At 42.7% G+C, this 23,873-nt stretch overlaps 2 protein-coding genes across 4 annotated transcripts; one reads left to right on the top strand and one right to left on the bottom strand.

The window, feature by feature from the left end:
- Nucleotides 1-64: 64 nt before the first annotated feature.
- FAM118B (family with sequence similarity 118 member B) lies at nt 65-11,651 on the top strand (the record flags this gene model as incomplete). Its single annotated transcript, XM_081334054.1, has 8 exons — nt 65-80; nt 2,306-2,389; nt 2,886-3,138; nt 3,764-3,991; nt 4,639-4,767; nt 5,577-5,862; nt 6,422-6,478; nt 11,569-11,651. Exons 2-8 carry the CDS (start codon nt 2,313-2,315, stop codon nt 11,649-11,651), a joined length of 1,113 nt encoding a protein of 370 aa, XP_081190180.1. The 5' UTR covers nt 65-80; nt 2,306-2,312.
- SRPRA (SRP receptor subunit alpha) lies at nt 10,328-23,693 on the bottom strand. Of its 3 annotated transcripts, XM_081334047.1 has the most exons (14): nt 23,466-23,693; nt 20,422-20,505; nt 19,644-19,807; nt 18,040-18,200; nt 17,725-17,887; nt 16,750-16,903; nt 16,346-16,455; nt 15,290-15,408; nt 14,291-14,377; nt 13,550-13,722; nt 13,011-13,224; nt 12,663-12,826; nt 12,045-12,143; nt 10,328-11,860 (listed from the first exon to the last, which is right to left on the bottom strand). In XM_081334047.1, the coding sequence occupies exons 1-14, from the start codon at nt 23,589-23,591 to the stop codon at nt 11,732-11,734; spliced, it is 1,947 nt and encodes a 648-aa protein (XP_081190173.1). In that variant the 5' UTR covers nt 23,592-23,693; the 3' UTR covers nt 10,328-11,731. The 3 variants fall into 3 exon arrangements, with proteins under 3 accessions (XP_081190173.1, XP_081190174.1, XP_081190175.1); XM_081334048.1 differs by lacking the exon at nt 20,422-20,505 and having other exon boundaries at nt 23,466-23,685; XM_081334049.1 differs by lacking the exon at nt 23,466-23,693 and having other exon boundaries at nt 20,067-22,804.
- Nucleotides 23,694-23,873: the final 180 nt, after the last annotated feature.

The raw sequence follows: 23,873 nt of genomic DNA, 5'->3' as shown, positions 1-23,873 counted from the left end.
TCTAGGAACTAGATTGTTGCCGTGGGCGGAAGGAGACGCCGTTCCTTCCGGCGCCGGCTATTCTCCTTTCTCGCCGTGAGGTAAGCGGGTTTGGCGCCGCCCGCGCGCGGAGGCGTTGACTGGGCAGGAGGCCGGGACTCTGGATCGGGCTGGGGAGGGTGGGCGAGGGCAGGAGGGCCGGGGGGCTGCGTCTCGCCCCTCCGCCTGCTTGGAAGGGAGAGCAGCTGCTCCCGAGTTTCCCCTCAGCGCAGACGGCTGTGTGTGGTGGAGGGGAGAAGAGGGGGCGGAAGGGACAAAAGAGCCTCTTTCGTTTATTTATTCTCTCCCCCCCTCATCATTTTTGCCGCTTTGCATGTGTGTGTGTGTATGTATATATACTTAACAAACACTTTACATATATATATATATATATATATATATATATATATATATATATATATATATATATATATATATATATATATATATATATATATATATATATATATATATATATATATATATATATATATATATATATATATATATATATATATATATATATATATACACACACACACACACACACACACACACACAGAGAGAGAGAGAGAGAGAGAGAGAGAGAGACTGGACAGCCATTTGTCTGAAATGGTATAAGGTTTCCTGCCTTAGCAGGGGGTTGGACTAGATGACCTCCAAGGTCCCTTCCAACAACATCATCATCATCATTATTATTATTATTATTATTATTATTATTATTATTATTATTATTATTATTATTATTATTATTAAACATTACCAAGCTGTAAACCATGGCTTTCAAACACACCCCACACCCCAATATGTATGTGTGTATACATGTATATATTTTAAAACCCTAGTAAATTATATGGTTTTGATTAGCTGCTGCTGGTAAGAATACATGTTATGTCTTATTTGCACTTGATTTCTAATCACAGACCAGACAGGGACAGCCAAAGGACCACCAGATGTGGCTCATCAAATGGCCCTGTCTGGTTTAGCACACTCTGTGAATGGAGTGTAACCTGACCGATTTCTCTGAATAATAGGACATGTTGGATATTTTCTTGGGATGTATGTAGAGAGGACAGATGACAACTCTGGCTCAAAAGGGTCATTGCAGAAAATGGTAGATTAGGGAAAAACAAGATAATGTTTTGACTATTGGTCCTGAAAATGCAGAAGACGTCCTATGTTGGAGTTTAAAAACAGCAACAAAAAGAAACCCCTACAGCAGGGGTGTCAAATTGCCAGCCCAGGGGCCGGATGCGCCATCTGGAAGCCGCGCCCACCCCATTGCGCGACATCACATGACGTTGAGAGTTTGACACGTCTGCCCTGCAGAGTTAACACATACACTAGGGGAGCATGTCAATTTGGGTGTGTTTGGGGTGGTGTGTGTGAATGGGGTATCTTTTTGAAGTAGGTGGTTTTCCTGAACTGATCGATGGTTCCTTTTCTAATCAGGAAGTCTGGAGATTTTGTAATGGCAGACTATTTGTCAGCATTAATCAGGGTTGAAACCTGATAGTTCCTGTATCTCAAAAATTCTTTCTCTTCCTGCTTTTCGTCTCAGCAGATCATGTTTGGCAACTAACTTACTTCCCAGAAGTGGGTGGTGGTGGTGGTGGACAGAATATATTTTTATTTTTTATTTTTATTTTAATTCCATTTATATCCCGCCCTTTTGTTGATTCAGTGGTAAAAGTATGAACTAGAAAATAAGAGGTCAGAGTTCAGCTGGGTTATAAATGCCTTGGATTTAAATCCTTCACATGGGAAGAGATTGTCCTGGATTCAAGAGTGACTTCTTTGCGGGATGATCTGTTTGTGGAGCAGAGTGGGTGATTAAGACTTTCTATTATTAGCCTTACAGCCAGTCTCTGATCTGTAACTTAAGGACAGTAAAACTGATTTATACTGTGGTTGCAGTGGGCCAGCACGCATGTGCACGCACAGCTTCCCACACATGAGTGGGGGGGCGGCGCATGCGCAGCTCCACTCGCGCGAATGATAGGCTGGTGCACACATCTCCACTCACGCAAGCTGTGAGCTGGCATGCACTTTTCTTGTTAGTCTTCAAATTTGATTCTTCCTTTTCTTCATATATTTCTTGGAGTCACATAAGAACAAGATAGCACTGCCTTGAAGCTTTGATCAGCAGGTGAAGTCATTAGAAATAACGGATTTGTATTTGAGTTCACAACCTTGGCAATTCTGGTCAGTGTCCATATTAAAAGCTTACGCATCTTCTCTTGCTTGGAGAGCATAATTTTTTGATATAAAACTTCTTCCATACTAGAAACTGGATGGCTTCTGATACGAATCTCAAGCTGGACAAAGGAGTTCTGCTGGAGGACGGCATGCCAGCTGCAAAGAAGCCTAGGTAGGTGGGATGCTATCAAATGGTTCTCTATAGCTCCTGAATTGGGAGTGAAAATAAACTTTGCCCCCTTCTCTGGCACGTGTGGGGATATATTCTTCACACACAAAAAAACAGTTTTCCAGACTGAAATTCTGCACCTAAAACTCCTCACTCCAGCAAGTTGTTCTACTATTTCCATTTTCATTTCACTGAGGAATACTTCGTTTAGGTCAGCTTCTATTTTTCCTCTGCTTTTAGGTCAATGTAGCTAACCTTGCAAATATAACAACCATAATTGTTAGACTGAGGATCTGTCACTGCTATCCTCAATAGAACTCCAAACATTCTGGCTGTTTGCCTATCATTAGTTCACAATATAACCTACTTCATCGTACTCTTAGAAAGATGATGAGGAAGGGGGGGCGGAATCAAGTGCCTGAGATCCTAGGAGAAAAGGCAATAGAGAAATGTGATCATTAATTACGCTCATATCCTCCCTTCTGTCTTCTGGCTGTAGGAAACTCCTGCCAAGTCTAAAATGCAAAAAGCCCCAGGATCTAGTCTTGGTGATTGGAACAGGCATCAGTGCAGCAGTGGCTCCTCAAGTGCCAGCCTTGAAGTCTTGGAAGGGCTTAATCCAGGCCCTGCTGGATGCTGCAATTGACTTCGACCTTCTGGAAGAGGAGGAGAGGAGAAAATTTCAGAAGTGTATCGAGGACAATAAAAACCTCATCCACGTTGCTCACGATCTGATCCAGAAACTCTCTCCCGTGAGTTGAGGCACCCAGAAGGGAATCTTTTGCAGGCTTGAAATAAAATACATGCTTAAAATGGGTGAGCTACAGAAGGCCCACTAAGGATGGATGGGCAGATGGCTCTGGAAAAAAAAATCCAGCTGCCCAATTGAATGTCATTGGCAGCAATGTTTTTTGTTGAAGCCGGAAGCACAGCTGATCTACTTACTTCCAGTAAGGCTAATGGTCCTGTTTTGAATCCCATCCTCAAAGAAGGCTGAGCATTATGGCTGTGCCTCCTCTAATAGTATCACTGTGACACATTTCTCAGGTCATGGTCGGTCTTAGACAAGTAACCTTAAAATGTGCATCCATAGAAGATCCCCACACCTTACTTTTAAAAGAGCTAAAGTTGGGTGGAGAGAAGAAGCTGGGCGCCCAAGCTAATCTGACAGTGGTAACTTATGTCAGATTGAGGTATGGAGTCTGGTGATACATGTCACCTTTTTCTTACCCGATGCCCTTCTTGTGTGTCCTCTCAATTCCAGTCACCACATTAGTTAGGATGATGAGAGTTGGCGTTCAGCACATCTGAGAGGCTGCGGCGCTTGGGGCAGGTGGCATGAGATTCTGATCTTGTTGTGTCTTGTTTCCTTTGCAGCGCACGAGCAATGTCCGTTCTTCGTTCTTCAAAGACTGCTTGTATGAGGTCTTTGATGACCTGGAGTCCAAGATGGAAGACACGGGGAAGCAACTCCTGAGGTCAGTGCTCCACCTGATGGAGGACGGTGCCCTGGTTCTGACCACCAACTTTGATAATCTGCTGGAAATTTATGCAGCTGATCAAGGGAAACATCTTGAATCTCTTGACCTCACCGATGAGAAAAAGGTAAAAAGGTGTCCCGCTTTCTGTCCTAAGAGTAGTCATATCTTGTGGAACAGTCTCCCGTGAAAAAGTTTAATTAATAAGCCCAAAGTGGTAGATTTTGGAAACTGCAATAAGCATAAAGCAAACAAACCAAGTTGTGGCTTAGCTTGATACGTGAACACTGTCAAAATACATATTGCTTGCTTTGGTTCTCTTTCCCCATAATGAAATTCCAAATGAAAACTTTGCCCTAGAGAACCTATAAACTACTGTGATAGCTGAAGACCAAAATGTTGTATATTTGTATCAATAATAGATGTTCGGTACTATACAATAAGCAATCAAAATATACTGTCCCTAAAATTACACTTTCTACTTCTAAAATCTTGAAAACAAAATTTTGAGCAAGAACGAGACAACAACAGAGACATTAAAGGGAATTAAAGTGTCAAAGCAACAAATAGCAGGAAGTTGCTATGATTCTAGAACAGACATCTCAAACTCGTGACGTCGTGCAGTGTACTGGAGCTTTTTCCCCGTTGCCGGCAATGGGTTGGGCGCGGTTTCGTCGTGACATGTCCAGCTCGCGGGCCGGCAGTTTGACACCCCTGATCTAGAATGTAGGTGTGTCACTGCAATTTTCAGCCTAGATTGCTTATATTGAATAGGTCCTTGAGTGGGCACAGGAGAAGAGGAAGCTGAGTGTCCTTCATATCCATGGAGTCTACACTAATCCCAGTGGAATAGTGCTTCATCCAGCAGGTTACCAGAACGTCCTACGCAACGTAGAAGTTATGGTGAGTTTGGCAGTTTCCTTTTAACTGCTGCTGACTTTGCAGTGAAGATTGTTTTTAGTTTTTGATTCTTGAGTTTATAAACATTTAGAAATAGCCATAATGTTGGAACTGCACATTTGAAATTGGAGGGGAAAAGGCAGACAATATATAGATAGGTTTCTAAGGAGTCCATCTCATCCCCAATTCTGCTCATCTTCAGACTGCCATACTAGGCTGGAAATGTCTCCCAAACATACGGAGTTTCTATCCCGTATCAGCCTGCAGAGAATCAATACTTTGAATCTTAGTGTTCTTTTTTTTCTTCCAACTCTGCCCATTGAATTAATCAGAGGCTGGAAAAGCTGGGGGGGGACCACAGGTTTGGCCAAACCAAGTCACAGTTCCTGTGCTTATCTGCAGGGTTGATTCTGACTTGTTCCTGTCTTGCTTAAGACATGAATGGTTAAAATAATTGTGACTTAACTTTCTCTGTAGCCTTCACTTCATATTTGTCTGTGGTCAGATCTCCAAAACAGATACAGGTTGAGATTTAAAAATGGCTCCACCTTTAGGAGGGAATGGGAACTAATCCTTAGAATCTTCTCTGAGTACCTTGTAGAAGGGCTTTTTCCTGGTGCTGGCTCTTTAATATCGAATCATAATAGTTTGTATGGGTGTTTGCAACAGCCTTCAAGCAGATGCTTTCACTGGAATTATCTGAGGGAGCTGACTTTATGCTGTTTTATAATCATCACTTTTCCCTTTCTTACGGAGATAGAAATATTGTGCTTTTTTTTTGTTTGCTTCTCTGTGTGCTTTGTCCTTTAAAGCAAGAGATCCAGAAGTTGTACGAAGCCAAATCTTTCCTGTTCTTAGGCTGTGGTTGGACTGTGGATGACACAACCTTCCAAGCCCTCTTCCTTGAAGCTGTGAAACACAAGTCAGATCTGGAGCATTTTATGCTTGTGCGTCGTGGAGAGGTGGATGAATTTAAGAAGCTGCGAGAGAACATGCTTGACAAAGGGATTAAGGTCATCTCCTACGGGGAGGAATACTCAGACTTGCCTGAATATTTTGAGAGGCTGGCAAATGAGATCTCCAACTGGAATCAAGCAGGTAAGAAAAGACAAGTCTTTTAATAATGTTTTAATATATTAGAGTTTTTCAACTTCGTATGCCGCCCAGAGTCAATTTTTTACGAGATGAGCTACAAATTTGATAGATAAATAAAAATAAATACATTTTCCAATGTATACGTTTCATGGAGTATCCAGAAATCCCAAAGGAACAGGATTTATTTTAGTGATTTACCAAATTTAGAATCTGCCCGCCTCACTTTCAGAGTGATGCTGGGTGGTGTAAAACCTGGGGCTTTAGATTTGCCCCTCCCTACCAAGAGTTGCCTTTCTTTTTAATGTGACAGAAGGAGATAATAATTTATGGAGTGCATTTAAATACAATGTAGGTTACAATGTATACAACAATCAATATAAATTACATACACAATTTAATCTGGTTCAGATTGTATTGGACCTACCTGCTTTTTAGAAGTTTAGACTCTGAGGTGTTCTAAGTAGAGATTTAGTTTAGGTGCTAAAATGCTCCTGGATTTCTTACATACATCCTTTGACCTCCCACTCTGTTTAAGATAACTGTTTTTCCCCCCCTCCTCCAGGTTCACGACAGGGGAAACAACTGAATGGCACAGATACTGTGCATATTGAAAACAAAGGTACAGAACTTACTTAATATTCAGAATTCCTTGCTGTCAGCTGGGAAGATGAATCTTGCTAACCAGCAGCTACCACTTACACTAAAATTGTCTTTTTATGTGTGGTAGAAGCTTAGGACTAAACATAGCAGAAAGTATCGAACAGGGGATGGAAGATGCCTTGGGAAGAACAGCAGTGGATGCTTCCCTGATTCAAAACTCCCAATAAACCAGATTAAGGAGAAAAGCAATAAATCCAACGGTTCTTACTGCCACAGAAGAACTAATTAAAAAACTTCTTTTGTTTCTTAAGGAGGAATACTTGTTAAAAAGGGAACTGCCATATTTTGCAGGACACCTTAGCCTAAGTAAGAACTCTCTAAACCTGGTTTGATCAGGTGAAACAGATTGTGTGCTTCCCGTGTGTAGAGTAACCGGGTGCAGGGGTAGGCAACCTTGGCTGTTTTATGACTCATGGACTTCAACTCCCAGAATTGAAGCTGGCTCAGGAATTCTGGGAGTTGAAGTCCACGAGTCATAAAAGAGCCAAGGTTGCCTACCTCTGATACTAGGGCAATATCCAGGTGTTCGTCGATTCATTTGCCAGAGGTTAGACCCAGCTGGATGAGGCTTACAGGACACGTTGATATTGTTCCTGATTAATTAATGCAGCAAACACTCCTGATCCTTTAATAGATCCTGATGCTGAGGAACAGGAAGCACATTTCACAATACGTTTTCCCACCTCTGTTCATTGCAAGATCCCTTTGTGAAAAAAGTACCTAGCCTGTTTCAGCATCGAGTATCCTTAGGTGAGAGGAATCATTTCTGCTTAGAGAAGCGATATGATGCATGGAAAATCTGTCTTTCATTGGTAGATTGGTCCTCTCACCCTCCCCTTTGCAAGAGGGAGTTTCTCAAAAGTTACCACTCCATAAACCTGGTGTTCTACAAGAGTATGTGTGGTTGAGATAATACGGTGGTAAACTTGATCCTGTGCCTTTTCAGTCTTCTGGGAGCTAGAAATTAATCATGTCAGCCATTTTGTGTGGTTTCCAGCCAGCCTTTTTTGTAAGATTCTCCCTATTCTTAAGATATATCCCTTCAGTAAGGACAGACAAGAACTGAAGATACTCAGGGAGTAACTGACAATGCTCGGCATATTGTCAGAGCAAGTGACATGCAGGTCCTGTAGCTGCATGGCTGCATGGCTGGCTGAGGAATTCTGGGAATTGAAGTCCACACAGCTTAATGTTGCTGAGGTTGAGAAACACTACTGTAGATTAAGGCATTATATTGGAAATTCCTTCCAAGAGAGATTTTCCCATAGATGAAGACATGTTTATTCATTGTGATCTCGTTTTCTATTTAGGGATTGTGTCAATAAAAAACCCCCAATCTCTTCAAAACTGAGTTTATTACTTCTACTCTGATATTCTATAAAAATTTAGACTGAGCCACGTGAACATTTTTTTTAAAAAAGTGAAGCTCTAATTTTCTAAATCTTTTATACTGTGTACGAATTTAAAGGTGGGATTTTTAAAAAGTTCATCTGTCTCTGATTTACATGAGATTTATGTACATTATTGCTAATAATGATGGTAATCAGCATAATATGCATACAGTACTTTTGGTTGACTAGCTCATGGTTTACATAGCTGCCCAAATTCTGGGTTGGCGCAATAGTTTACTAAAATAATAGACTAATTTGGGGTTTACCTGTTTGATGTACAGTTAAACGCTGGTCTGAAGCTAGCTTAGCTAGACTTATTTAACTATATTTTGTCTGCTTTCATATATTACTATGTTGTGATTTTTAAAGCTGTTGTTTACTGATCAATCTAATCTGCTGGTTTGTATATGACAGTAAGCCAAAAATAAAATCACATGAAGGATTAATGCTTGCCTGTTAATTTGGTCTTTTATGGACAAAGTGGCATAACTGTGGATACACACAACTTTTCAGATTTTTGTTTCAACCTGTCCAGTGGGCAGGTGGACGGGCAGGGAATGCATTCTTTACGTTCAGATCAAAATACAGGTGAAACTCGAAAAATTAGAATATCGTGCAAAAGTTCATTTATTTCAGTAATGCAACTTAAAAGGGGAAACTAATGTATGAGATAGACTCATTACATGCAAAGCAAGATAGTTCAAGCCCTGATTTGTCATAATTGTGATGATTATGGCGTACAGCTCATGAAAACCCCAAATCCACAATCTCAGAAAATTAGAATATTACATGCAATCAATAAAACAAGGAGTGTACATAGAACAATATCGGACCTCTGAAAAGTATAAGCATGCATATGTACTCAGTACTTGGTTTGGGCCCCTTTTGCAGCAATTACTGCCTCAATGCGGCGTGGCATGGAAGCTATCAGCCTGTGGGACTGCTGAGGTGTTATGGAAGACCAGGATGCTTCAATAGCGGCCTTCAGCTCTTCTGCATTGTTCGGTCTCATGTCTCTCATCTTTCTCTTGGCAATGCCCCATAGATTCTCTGTGGGGTTCAGGTCAGGCGAGTTTGCTGGCCAGTCAAGCACAGTAATCCCACGGTCATTGAACCAGGTTTGCTGGCCAATCAAGCACAGTAATCCCACGGTCATTGAACCAGGTTTTGGTGCTTTTGGCAGTGTGGGCAGGTGCCAAGTCCTGCTGGAAAATGAAGTCAGCATCCCCATAAAGCTCGTTTGCGGAAGGAAGCATGAAGTGCTCCAAAATCTCCTGGTAGACAGTTGCGTTGACTGTGGAGTTAATGAAGCACAGTGGACCAACACCAGCAGATGACATGGCTCCCCAAATCAACACAGACTATTGAAACTTCACACTGGACTTCAAGCATCTTGCAGTGTGTGCCTCTCCATTCTTCCTCCAGACTCTGGGTCCTTGGTTTCCAAATGAGATGCAAAAGTTGCTCTCATCAGAAGACTTTGGACCACTGAGCAACAGATCAGGTCTGTTTTTCTTTAGCCCAGGTAAGACGCTTCTGATGTTGTTTGTTGTTCAGGAGCGGCTTGACAAGAGGAATACGACATTTGAAGCCCATGTCCAGGATTCGTCTGTGTGGTGGCTCTTGATGCACTGACTCCAGCCTCAGTCCACTCCTTGTGAAAGTCCCCAACACTTTTGAATGGCCTTTTCCTGACAATCCTCTCCAGGCTGCGGTCATCCCTGTTGCTTGTGCACCTTTTTCTTCCACACGTTTCCCTTCCACATAACTTTCTATTAATGTGCTTTGATACAGCACTTTGGGAACATCCAACATCTTTTGCAATTACCTTTTGAGGCTTTCCCTCCTTATGGAGGGTGTCAGTGATGGTTTTCTGAACAACTATCAGGTCAGCAGTCTTCCCCATGACTGTGATTCCTACTGAACCAGACGGAGAGACCATTTAAAGGCTCAGGAACCCTTTGCAGGTGTTATGGCTTAATTAGCTGATTAGAGTGGGACACTTTGAGCCTAGAATATTGCACCTTTTCACAATATTCTAAATTTTTAAGATTGTGGATTTGGGGTTTTCATGAGCTGTAAGCCATAATCATCACAATTATGACAAATTACGGCTTGAACTATCTTGCTTTGCATGTAATGAGTCTATCTCATATATTAGTTTCCCCTTTTAAGTTGCATTACTGAAATAAATGAACTTTTGCACGATATTCTAATTTTTCACCTGTAAGGACTTAAAGTAACAGCAACAGCTTCCCATGAGCTCTGCTGCTGCAAAGCTGGAGGCCTTCCTAAAGTTCCACATGTGGTCCTAGCAAGAATAGAAGAACAGAAAGCGAGCAAGCTGCACACCCAGGAAACCTGTATTGATCACACTTGATCTTAAGACGGCTTTTCAAATCCAGGAAGACAAAGAAAAGGTTTTAGAAATTTTATTATATAAATTTTCAGCAGGCAGCATTCAACTTATTGCACTAGAGCACATCTGCAATGCCGAGCTACCAAGGCGTCTTTGTAGAGACATTGGTGTTATTCAACATAGCACTTTATATCAGGATCAAGAGGCACTCTGAAAGGAGAGGGAAAGGGAGGAATGCAGCAGGCACCCACCAGGGTTATCCCTGGTGAAGGAAGGGGTGAAAGAAGCAGACAGGTTGGTTTGGAAAACAAGCCAGTGCAGATAGGATAGCATGCAGTGGCTCCTGCTGGCTGGTTGTGTGTATCTCCTCTCCCCCTTGGAGGGAGGGGGGGAGAGAAATAATTAAACCCACTCCTGAAGCCAGAAGCTCACCTGCCAAAATTAAAATCCATACAAAGGCTTCGGACCCTGTTGGCTGGAGAAGGGGCCAGATAAAGAAAGTGTCCTTAGAGAACCATCAGGCACACAACCACTTGCTTCTCTGGTGTGGATTGAAGATCGTGTGCAAAGATAACACACAGGGTCATCAGACAATCCAGACACGCTTAACGCATAAGGGGTTTGACAAGAAGACTTTGTGAAGGAATCAGCAGCCCTCAGATTCATACTTCCTCCTCCGAGAACAGATTTACCCTTATTCTTTGTAGTGGTTCTTTTGCTCTGCAGTTGGGGAATTGTTGTGATCAAAGCCAGCTTATGAAGCCTACAGCATTAGCAGACTCTATCTCTGCTCTACATAATAATCAGGGACGGCTGATTTAACGGCTAGGAAGCAGCCATTTGTTCAGGCTTCATCCCTTTGGTTTCTCACACTCAGAAATGTCCTCCAGAGTGGCTGCTTAGGCCCAAGGCTGAATCTGAGGTATGTCAGCCAAGCCCAAGGACTGGAGCACAACTCTCTTTTTCAATTCTTGTGACACCACTAACCCAGGATGAGCTAGAGAAAACGATGGAGGGAGGGAGAAAAAAGAAGGAAAAAGAAAAAGAAGGAAAAAAAAGGCTGGAAAGAAAGCTTACTGGACAAGCGAGTATGGAGCAAAGAGGTATACTAGAGGAGGTGTTTTGAGGAAGACCTCTCTCAAAGAACTTTAGAGCAGGACAAAGTCATTTTAAATAAGTGGAACACAACTGAAGACAGGTAGCTTTCTCTAAAATTAAATCCCATGCACTGCAGGGAAGAAAGTGTGCAATATATAATGAAATGAGGACAGTGGCTAAATTTGTGTTTTTTTCTCCTAGCGCTCCTCTATGCTCTGTTGCACTATGCCAAAAAAAAAAAGATGAAAGTAAAGCAAAGGATGAAGGGATGGGGTGGGGGGTAGGGCAAGATTCCAGGAAAAGTCACATTGGAAAGCACATTCCAAGACATCGGCAAACAGGATTCTGGTGCAATGATGGATGCTTAGGCCTTCATAAGAGCAGCAACTACAGCCTTGGCATTAAGGCTACGTAGGTCACAGTAAGTCTGTCCGGTTCCCACAAAGACAATCGGTTTGCTAGTGATGTATGTCATGGAGATTGCGGCACCAACCTGGGGAGGAAAACAAAACGGCACGCGTGTTGCAGACCTTCAGGGGACCAAGCAAATTGGGACAAACCCGAGAAGTTATTTTAAGCCAAGGACCTTATACATCTCCAAGGATATATAAGACACCTCCCAGCCCCAAAAGGTGCTGCCTGCCTCAAGCAGGGAATTCAAATGACCCAATATTTACCTTGTCATCAATGGTATCAAACTTGGTGAGAACAATTCCATCAATGAGACGTGGGGACTGAGCCATGGAGTAATCTGCAAGAGCTTTGTTAAATTTGACCTGGAGGAGTGGTGGAAGGAAAAAAGGAAATGGGTTTGGGAAAAAACTGCACAGAAATACACTTTTGTCCTTCATTCACATTGTGTTCACATTATGTGTTGTAGAACCTTCAGTGTTCCACACAAGTGATCTACAGCCCAGTTCCTCAATGTAACGCACTGCATGATAAGCACCATTCAAAGGAGATGAATTAGATGCTTGAGTTGGTAGCTAGGTTCAAATCCATTCTCCTTCACTCCTTTTTGGGGAGTTTCGGTAAAGGAGGTGTGTGAAGCCTCATTCAAGGGTTCTTTTGCTAAAAAAACCCAAAACCCCGCACACTCCAGAAAGTTAACAAATGATGGAAGGAACACAATCCTCAATGACTTCCAGGGTCACAGAAAAGTCACCTGGGAGTTAAGTATTTGCAAGTTGCCCATCTCTGGTTTATGGCTTGGATATTATAATTAACTTTGATACTGTAATGTGAGCCAAACCACAATGGCTCAAACCATCCTCCACAAATGATGAAACGCTTACCAGCTGATCCACAGCCTCGTTTCCCACCAGAGCTTCTCCCACGAACAGAACAAGATCTGGGGTGTTAACCGCAATAAGCTTAGCCAGGGCTGTCATCAAGGGAGCGTTGTCTTGCATCCGGCCTGCTGTGTCCACCAAAACCACATTGAAACCTTGGTTGCGTGCTGGCAAAAAAGAAAGATGGGGTATTCTTAGTCAAAGGAATAAGGCTGGGGGTCAGAATGGTTTTTATTCTATAGCCTCCCCAGAAGTGGACAGCAAAGGCAGGAGAAGGGAGAAGACATTTCAAGCATCAACATGACTGGTGGGGTCAGAAATGTAATCCGTGTACTGTGGGGTAAGCCTTACCATATAAAATTGCCTCCATGGCAATGCCGGCTGCATCCTTCCCATATCCCTTCTCATAAAGCTGCACCATGGTGCGACCATTGTGGCTTTCTGGTGGATGCAGAGTATTCAGGCGGCGAGTATGAGTACGTAGTTGTTCCACAGCTCCGGCACGGAAGGTGTCACAGGCAGCAATGAGGACACTATACCCGTTTTCAATCAGCCAGAAAGAAATCTGGAGGGTGGGCAGAAGGAACATGAGCTTGTTAACTCCTCCAAGCACAAAATCCAATATATTGATGAATTAATATATCATTCTTAAGGACAGGTGAACCATTTTTCATGCATTTTCTTCTGAAGTAAGCAGGGGTCAAGAAAGTGAGCAACATTTTGCACCGTGTTTTCATAGCAGAAGGCCTTAAGCAAAAAGAGGGCCTCCCAGGTCTACATCTCCATAAAATGACTCATTAGGCCAGTCTGATACGTTGGGCTACTAAAGACTTTAGTAGATCCAAACTTCCAGTTGCTTACAAACACAAGAGGGAAGCCTCTAACGATACCTTGGCCAGGTTGGTTGACTTCCCAACTCCATTGACGCCACAAAAAGTGATAACGTAAGGTCGGCGGTGAACCTTGGCATCCATCACATCACGCAAGACGTCCACCCGGCGCTGAGGCTGGAGGATCTGGACCAGAGATTCTTGAAGAGCTTGCTTCACAGTTGAGGTCACCGCTGGCAAATTGAAAGCAAGCAATATATTCCCTCCTGATGATGTACTTCATTAGAAATCTCCCATACCCCGTAGCAAATAGGGAGAACAGATAAGACAGTCTGGGACAAGATTAATCAAGGATACCAGCAAACAGCATAACTGGATTATAGCCTAGTTGCTCTTTTAAGTATGCCACATGTGTAATGCTTCTGGGCAGGTATCTCCTTCCAACTCTCATCAAAACATACCAAAAACATTTGATGAGATATTCTTTTGGCCGATGATGCTTTGGACTTGACACCATCTCTTTCTAGTTGGGAATGGACTACTACAGCAACAGAAATCACTACAGACTGGTAAACTTGCAAAATGCTCTACTGGGCAAAAGGAGTGTTATAAGCCCTACTGTGATGTACGCTGCCTTTTCGGATGGATGACCGAACAATCTCTCTAAACCAGAAAAACCAAGACATTTCGATGGAGGGATTCAACTATGAGTGAGTGCATTTGGGTTCGTATCCCAAGGATGGTCCCAAGAGATGAGTCTGTGGTACAGGGAAAAGCTGCTAGAAAGTTAGGAACACTTACTGGTGAAGGTACCCATCACTTTGCCTTCCAGTTTCTTTGCAACAGATTCACACAACTGAACTGCAATGTCCGCAGCAACATTCTTCGCTTTGAGAAAACAGAAGGCACGCTTGAGTCAAGAATGTAACGTTTCTAGTTCGTATTATAAGACATCTGAGTCTTGAAACAACCAAGATAGTGCTGCCTACAGACACTCTAGATTTAAAGCCAGCGTCACCCAGGGAGTCACTTTAGGAAAGAGCAAGTCCTCACCATGCAAACCATCTAATGCCCCACAGATGGAATTAAGCTATGAGTATGAGGGGTGAAAAGGAAGTGCAGATGTCACTGATGATATTACGAGGTTATTTTAAGGCTCTTCCAGTATTCATTTATTCAAGAAAGACAAGGGACCTCTTAACAATCATAACTACAAGGACTGCAGAAAGGGGAACTGAAGGCTGCAGGCTAGTTGGCTCTGCTATAAATTCAAATCCTCCTGAACCCGACTGAAGTTTCAAGATATACAGCTTCTATCTATTCCCCACAGCCTCTAAATATTTTTAAATATCCAACAGATGTTGCTTGGTCTACAGATGTTGCTTTGGTCAACAGATCTAGACAGCCCTCGTCCAATCTCCGATATTCCTAGATGAGAAGACTGATCTTCACTGAAGGATCAACTGTGGAAGCATGGAAGGTCAAAGGCATTTGGGGTGTTGGACTAGCTTATAAACCAATGAGAGTTTGTTCTGAAAATAGGATCAAGAAGGAAGATACAATATGAAACGAAATGCATTTTGTAAGAAATTTGGGGACTTGCAAGTCTGGAAGCTCGATTTCCCTGCTCCCTCTGCCTTTCTTTCGTTTAACCTTCAAGAAAGCAACCCATTACTTCTAAGCCCTAACTAACAACATGGCCAGCTTTTCTGACTCTGCTGGGGGAATAAGTAGTGTCTTGATGTAGCATCGCTGTATGAAGTCCAAAACTAATCTTTTGCCAAAGGAATTCAGTCTTACCAATCAAATGATCTTTCATCTTCTCCAGCACAGGCTCCATGTCCTCTCTTGACAAGCTTTTAGAGCCCACAAGACCTTTCAGCATTCCAAACATGCCTCCAAGACCACTCTTCTTCTTGCTGGAGAGAGGAAGGTGAGGTTAACACGGGGCAGGATGGAAAAAGCGAATCAAATAAAGGATTTTCCTCAAGTTCCCCCCTCATCGGTAAAATAGTGATGTGATCTTGTTTTGAAACTTTCTTTCACAACTTCTAAGTCAATTTTCAACCAACTGACATGGGGTGAACAAAACATCCCGACGTTGAAGAGCAAACAAGCAACAAAATATAGAATGGCAATTGCTTGGGTGCATGTTCCTTCATCAGGATTCTCAACTTGACATACTCAAGTTGTTTTGAACTTCAGTTACATGTGCCCCAATCAACGTGGCCAATGATTTATGACAGTTGTAAAACAGAATATCTGGAGAATGTCAGCTCACCTTTTTGTAAGCTATCTTTAAACCCCACTTTGCTCTCTTGAAATATATTCCCAAATCACAATACAAGAACAAAGTCACAGAATCGGGAAAGTGCTTATATGTGTGTGGGCTAGATGGGAAAAGGCATAGATATATATATTGGTAAAGGAGACAAAGATTGGGAATTAAGATATATCAATAAAATGCTGACTGTCCATTTTATTTCTGGCTCTTTTCTCCATATCCAAATAGACCATAATTTCAAGGCCTTAGCATGCCCTGCAGCTTTTCCTTCTGGCAGTTAGTTCTTGTTCCAACTTGTTGCAGGACAATTGCAACCAAAGGCTGAGTTCACACATTACTCTAAGCCAATCTTTCCCAACCTTGGTAAATTGAAGGTGAGTGGACTTCAACTCCCAGAATTCACAGTAATGGTTATGCTAGTGGAATTCTGGGAGTTGAAGTCCATATCCCTGAAAATGGTCAAGATTAGGAAACCCTGCTCCAAGCCATAAACTCATTAAAAGTTACAATCCATAAAACCAAGGAAACTTCCCAGTGCTTTGCAGAACAGATGAAAAGGCTGAGATTTTTACCTGGGGTTTGAAGAGTTTGGAACCACTTTGTCCTCTTCTCCAGGATCCTCTTCACTATCATACTCGAGATCAAGAAGACGGCCAGGCTCACGGCTTCCATCTACCAACAGCTGAATCGGAAACAGTTTGCCTTAGCCCCCTGAGCAAACAGCGCTTATTGTGGCTTAATTAATAAACAGTGGTTAAAACCAGAATTCAATTAATCTTTCACTTTTGTCAAATGTGGCTCAGCCATTGATTAGAGCACTGCATTTGTTTTAGTGGCAACATCTGCACTAATGATATAGAAGCCCTGATAACCTGTGCTGAAGGTTTCAGTGTGAGAAAAATCACTTTAGCTCTGGAGAAGCCCAGTCGAGGCTCCAGACAAAGCCACCACAAGGACAGGAAAGTGGGGGTCTTACCATTTCTGCATCATAATTCTCCATGGGACAAGCGTCTGTGTTCCCATTAGTAGTGGAGTTACTATAATCAAGTACTTTGGCATTAGAGTTCCCTGTATCCCACACACGGGGCTTCTTCCCCTTGTCCTTCTGAGCATCCGGCTTTGGAGACTTGCTAAGGAAAGCAAAAGAAACTCTTTTAGATCTTGGCACTGAGATACACAGAATTCCTATTCTGAATTACAATACATGCAACTTGGTTGGACCAAAGAGAGAAGGGGTTGGGAATACAAGTTGCCCCCAGTTCCATTTAATAAAATAATAAACTGCTCAGAACTAGTGAGATTTCAATATTTTGTGAGATGTTGGCAATCTTGCTCGAGAAGCTGGCACCTGCAATCTGCTACACTGAACAAGGTATAGGCTTGTATCCTATGTCAGGGGGAGGCAACCTTGGCTCTTTTATGACTTGTGGACTTCAACTCCCAGAATTCCTGAGCCAGCATGGCTCAGGATGGAAACCTCTCCCTTTCCCCTCAGTGTGGCTGGCTCAGGAATTCTGGGAGTTGAAGTCCACGAGTCATAAAAGAGCCAAGGTTGCCTCCCCCTGTCTTATGTTATACTTTCCCCTCCCATTTAGTTAAAATGGCTGGTCTTGCTGAGGCAGTTTGCATTACTACAGAACCTCTTCTGGCAATTCCTCGCTGAAAGAGGTTTTTGTGCCTGTGCTGTGCCTGCACAGCAGCATCTTCCAGTGTTTCACTTCATTTATGCCTGCTGTGCAAAAGAAACATCAAAGAGACCCTTCACTTGGAAGCTTCTCTGAAATGAAACATTCCTCGAAAGCTTTGCGGAGACACGTAGTACTTATCCTGGCTGACGGCAGTAGAGAGCAATGTTAGATGTTTGGAGGGCATCTCCAACCATCCCAACTTAGGTTCTGACAGACGGAGAAACAAGAGACCGCCAACTCGTCCAGTTATTGGCCTCGCTTACTTGGATTTCTCTCCACCCTTCAGCCGTTTCTTGAAGAATTCTTCCCGGTTCTTCTTCAGGATTTCATCCTTACTCAACTCTTCCTTTCCCCCAGTTATAAGAGGAGGGTCCAGCTTAACTGCAGGAGCGGTTTTGGGAGCTGCAGCCATTTCATTTCCTTGAGCTGAAGTAACAAAATTGTTGTTATTGTCCCATTGTAAGGTTGTGAAGCAGGAACTAGCAGAAAGCAGCTTTAAAGCTGAATCTACAAGGTACAGCAAAGATAAATCCCACTGTTCCTTCAGTAAGTCATTGCTCACTCCAATACCAGCTCACCTTCTTTTTTGGAGCTTTTGTTCTTCTTATTCTTAGTTTTTTCTTTGGGTTTCTCTCCCCGAGTTTCTATCATAGACTTCACTGTTTTTTGGGACTTTGCTGATTGTTCAAAACTCTTCATGGCAGTGGGAGCTCGGATTTTACTGCTCTCCTCTGCTTCCCTGATCAGAAAAGAGGAAAAAATCATGTAATATTAGGAATACCATGGGGGGGGGGGGGGAACAACCACATTTTTTTCTGCATGGAATCTGCTTCCCTCCATTCCTCCTATTGGGCACTTCAAGATATGATTTCCCAGACTGTAAGGTCTACTTTCCTTGGGGAAGTTCTAACATGAGCCCAGGAAGAAGGGCATTACATTATTACCATAAATTGCCTTTCCTAAAGCATTACTGTACTGTTTTCATTGTCAGTGGTGTTTACTTTGGTGCTTAGATTTTTAGAGGTGTGTACAGTGCCTTTAGGGACGCGGTGGCTCAGTGGGTTAGGACGCTGAGCTTGTCGACCAGAAGGTTGGCAGTTTGGCGGGTCGAATCCCGAGTGCCGCGTAACAGAGTGAGCACCTGTTACTAGTACCAGCTTCTGCCAACCTAGCAGTTCGAAAGCACGTAAAAATGCAAGTAGAAAAATAGGGACCACTACGGTGGGAAGGTAACAGCGCTCCGTGCGCCTTTGGCGTCTAGTCATGCCGGCCACATGACCACGGAGACGTCCTTGGACAAGCGCTGGCTCTTCGGCTTTGAAACGGAGATGAGCATCGGCCCCTAGAGTCGGAAACGACTAGCACGCATGTGCGGGGGAACCTTTACCTTTACCTTTTACAGTGCCTCTAGTGTAGAGATTACACTAAAGGCAGATATGATGACAAAGAGTTTAGAAACCCTGGCTATGATCTGCTTTAAAGGAGAAATATATAACAATAGCACTTAGACTTACATACCGTTTTATAGTGTTTTACAGCCCTCTCTAAGCGGTTAGAGTCAGCATATTGCCTCCAACAATCTGGACCTCATTTTACCAACCTTGGAAGGATGGAAGGCTGAGTCTACCTTGAACTAGTCATGATCAAACTCCCGGCTGTGGGCAGAGTAAGCCTACAATACTGTATTCTAACCACTGTGCCACCACGGCTCTTGGTATATCCATTATTCTGGCAAAGTCCTACTTGCCAGCACTCTCAGTGCCCAGGAATCTAAGAAGCTGATGAACACCAAGCTGCCTATCTCAGTATTGGCTGCCATAAGTCTGGGTACAGTTAAACATGCTAGCCTATAGCACTGAACACTACAGCGCTTAAGACTTATATACCGCTTCACAGTGCATTACAGCCCTCTCTAGACAGTTTACAGAGTTAAACATTCTGGCTTATAGCTGGGAACTCTGCAGCTCTGGAACGGGTGGTTTTTTGAACACAGCTTTAATTTGGTAGCCAGGACAAAGCTAATGTCTCCAAAATCCCTGAAATATACTACAGCAAAGTGCCCTCCCTTTTGCCCAGCTGTCACTGATTCCCATTGCAGACGTTCAGCTGCAAAAGATAAAGCAACTGGGCTAGGTCAACGCCAGGAGAACATGCGTGATCACAAAAGTGATGATTCTGTTACCGTTGGAGACGTAAAAAGTCCTCCTTAAAATCAAAGGTGCCATTAAGGATCCCAAGAGTTCCTTTCTGTTGAAACTCGTTTCGATATTTATCTCTAAACTCCTTATGGACATCATCTATCAACTTATCGACGTAGGTTAAAGTCAAGATTTTCTGAAATCCAACCTGCAAAAGAGGAAAAGTTGTGTTGTAAGAAAAAAAAGATATAGTTAAGGCTTATATCCAAGAATATGCAAATTCTTTTGCCTTAATAGTCCAGTCTGAATCAGCTGCTTCCATTCACTGTTTCTTTTCACACAAGCAGAACTACAAGCTTTCAAAAGATTACATTTTTAAATCTGCTTTCCAAATAGATGAATGATTCAAACAGAAAAGAACATGTATAAGTCACTGCTATAATGACACACTGGGTTCACACACTCACTCCATAAAACAGGAGATGCATTTGGTTCCAGCAGCACATCTTGTGGTTCCAGCCAACTATAGTTTATCAGACGAAGCAGGATTAAACATTCCATGGCAATGGTGTGATTTGTGAACCTTAACACAATAGGATTACAACATTGGGAAGGAAGAATATGTTGCTGAACTGTGACTCAAAGTGTTCTTCATCACTAGCTACACGACAAGGAGTTGTAATTCAGTAACTTCTAAAAGGCCACACAATTTTCATCTGTTCTACGTCTCAAGAACTAGACAATAGTGAAACTTTTAAATTGCAGTTTAGTATTCGTTTGGTGCTGAAGCCTTTCTCGTTCAACACAAAAGAGCATACGCACCACAAATACAAGCTCAAACTGATTGTCCAGCTTATATTTAAGTGTAAGGGCTTCATGGGTGAAAGAGTTGCTGCCACCTCGTTCCTGAAAAAAAGAAAATTAACACAATGAAATGCAAGATCTACAGGTCAAATGTGGCTTTTGCAATTATTCTTGGCAGTGGGGACTAGGGTGCAGACCAACATGAAAAGAGGCAATCTCCAATGTACAGGTGGTTGAATAAGCACACCAATTCTATTTTTCCCATGATCTTAGTATTCGAGATATACAATCTGTGCCTGTTAAAAGTATACTGTAATTCAACAATATGAGGCCAACAGGAAGGTTTTAAAGCTTTTGTAGTCCTCGTTCAGCAGCTTGCATGCATCCAGAGATTATTGAGTCACTGCCCAACTCAAGGTCCCTGTGGCCAATGTACGATGGAAAAACAAACAATAAACCTTTGCAAAGGACTCAATTTATGTTAAACCTAGACAAGGTATTACCGTAAAATCCAAAATAGAAAATGGAGAGCAAACCCAATGCAAGTAACTAGAAGGGAATTCAGCTCAGCTGGGCCCTATCTCTGATCCTATGTGGAACCTGGGGAATCTAGTTAAAACCAATTTATGTTATTCGCAGTAAATCTTAACCAATTAGCTCGACTGCAACTTGCGTGATAGCTCTGATTTCTTAAAATTAATATTTTTTTGACAGAAGTCAGATTCATATGATGAGGTACAGATTTGAGCATTTCTTGCTCTACAGCTTCAGGTGGCACTATGGTATGATTGTTGAGAACCACTGAAAGCCATCTAACAGCTGCTTCCAGATGATCCTCTTCTGCTCTGGGCCCTGTGCTCCATGCTCTCCCCCTTGAGATCTAGGATCTGCTTAACTTGTGGGGTGCCTGTTAAGAACTCATGAGCATGATTGTTGGAAAAATGCCTCTTTTGGTGAACATAATTTGGAATGTTTATTGCTACTTTTCTTGTCAACTCTTTTTAAGAAGACATAGCATAGGAAGCAGAACCCAAGTATGGTAAATAATTTAAAAAAAAAACAAAAACAAATTTAGGAAGGATTGTTCCAGATTCTGGAAATCCAAAATCAATGAAAACCTCTTATAATAAATTATTTCATCTTGGATCAGCATGAAATGCTTGAATATACCAATTCAAGATCATGTCTTCTGAACAAGCAAATGCAAAGTTGAAAAAGATCATCTGGAGATTGCAAACTATCTCTTAAAGCCTGTTGGCAAGGGACCTGGGAAAGCATAGGAGTCCCATCGTACACGGTACAATCTGACTCATCAGGATAGATTCTGAAACCATCGGTTAAAGAAAAACCTTTAGATGTAAATGGATAATAATGCCAAAAAAGTCCTGAAGACTTTGGAACCATCTGGTACTCAAGCAATGATTGGGGGAGGGGGGAATGAAAAGGTTTTCTGAGTAACTTACTCAAAAAGTAGTCTCTGAATGCAGGAATCTAATTGGAAGAAGGGAAAACCTATGGTCCAAAAGATCTAGTTCAAATAATCTGACTGAAATTTATATAGCAAAGTTCATGAAACATGTTACATCATGTGTTGTTTCAATTTGATTTATGCGCTAAGAATAAATTGAAAATTGCCAGTTACAGCTTAAAGTAACATGTCAGTTGCACATTTAATCTCTCAGATACAGTAACAGTGAAGCTTGGAGTTAATTAATTATTGAAGGCCAAGAAGAAAGACAAACAAATAGATAATAAGTCATGCAGTTGAACACGTAACCCTCTCCCCGCTAAAAAATCCCTGCTAATAAGTAAAATGACAGAATAGAACCATATTACAGAAAGAAAGAACCATGCTAAGAGAATCTAATCCCTTTGTAACATTTGTTGTAGGCTCAATGACAGAGCAGTATGCTGAGTAACTTTGCCTGTCCCAAATAAACATCTAGATCAAAATGCCCCAGTTATTAAGATGATACAAGAATTGGCGTGCTCAAAATATTGATCAATAGGCATGCAAATTAATGGGAAAACCTAGTTTACTCAGGCTGCTTTCTTAACTATTATTCAGACACAATTATACTAAGCACACAGGGTGTTATGTTGCAACAGCAGCATTGAACAAGACACTACAGAATGACGACAGAGCAGAAGAAACAAGTTGTCATAATTTCTTTTTCCTTTTCACATTATTTCTTGACCTTTTATCTTTTTCCAACTGTAAACCATAATCCTGAAGAGCAGGATACTGCCTTGATAGAGCACATTTCATTTGTACAGAGCTTCCCTATTCCTTAAATAGTAATAACGTCTTACAAGGGAGGTGGAAGAGAATAAATAATTTATTTATTGTTCAATACTTCTATAGCTATATCATTATGCAAGAGTCATGACTAACCCTATTGTTTCAACTGCATCCTAGCATCAAGCCCTTAAGGACTTCCAAAAGATCAAACAGATGGAAAATTTGATTAACGGGACGTGGAGGATTAAAGAGCACGGGGGAGCCAGACGTTCCAAAAAGGGGCTCAATCAATATTGAATGAATGAACCTTTACTATCAAAGTACAACATGTGTACAGTGAGATTGGCTGAGCCTCCCTTCGTGCCCCCACCACAACTCACAGTGACAACAAACCCACCATCTTGTTCCACCATCTGAGCTAACCGCACCACCCACCGGCCTCGCAAGTCAATCATACATAAGAGTTATTTCCCGTTCAGGGGCCTGACAGCCCAGGGATAGAATTAATTAATCAAATAAGATAATTAATAAGACGATTAAATAAGGTTAATTAATCGAACGAGATAAAAGCTCCCTTTAATTGATCGATCTCTCCCTCCCTCGGCAGTTTGGCTACTGCCCCCTTCTAAATTCTTCCCGTGATCTCCTGGTGGTCTCCCATCGCAGGATTAATTAGGGAAGTCCAGAGCCTCCGGGTCTCCCCCCTCCCCCACGTCGTCGACCCGAATGGAGGAAATACGCGACCCCCGCGAAGAGCACACGTGCGAACGGGTCCGGGGTCCGCGAAGCAGTGTGTGGGGGACGGGGACGGGGCTCTTACCTGGAGGAGGACAGACCGGATCAGCGCGTTCACGGGCGCCGTGCAGGCCGCCGCGGGGCCGCGCACGCCTTGGAAGCACCAGAGGACGAGCCCCCCCTTGCTGAAGATGGTGAAAAAGTCGAGCATGGCGGGATCGGGGGCGCCGGGCCCTGACCCGGGGGGGAAGGGGGGAAACCGGGGGGCGACGGGACCGAAAACGCCGGGAAACCAGCCCGACTTCCTTACCCACGTCAGATTATTCTCCAAGGACTACTCACATCCGCCGGAAGCCTCTGTAACTCTGATTGGATGCCGTCCTCGGGAGAGGCGGGGCTTATGCGGCTCATAGAGATAGAAAGTCAAGAGGTGCTTCCGACGTCTTGTGGCCTTTCTCACTTATTCCTCTTTTGTTTGGGAAGGGATTCATGA

Source organism: Vipera berus, assembly GCF_964194415.1.
Source record: "Vipera berus genome assembly, chromosome: 8".
Lineage (NCBI taxonomy): Eukaryota > Metazoa > Chordata > Lepidosauria > Squamata > Viperidae > Vipera > Vipera berus.
The sequence above is the reverse complement of the archived record's forward strand: the minus strand, read 5'-3'. Positions and strand labels throughout refer to the sequence as shown.

Bases quoted from the DNA above. Each gene is read 5' to 3' on its own strand.
- SRPRA (XM_081334047.1), bottom strand. From the start codon at position 23,591: ATGCTCGACTTTTTCACCATCTTCAGCAAGGGGGGGCTCGTCCTCTGG. The intron at 19,808-20,421 runs GTGCGTATGCTC...CCTCTTTTGCAG, and splicing joins AGTTTGAGCTTGTATTTGTG to GTTGGATTTCAGAAAATCTT. The intron at 18,201-19,643 runs GTAACAGAATCA...TTTTCTGATCAG, and splicing joins GACTTTTTACGTCTCCAACG to GGAAGCAGAGGAGAGCAGTA.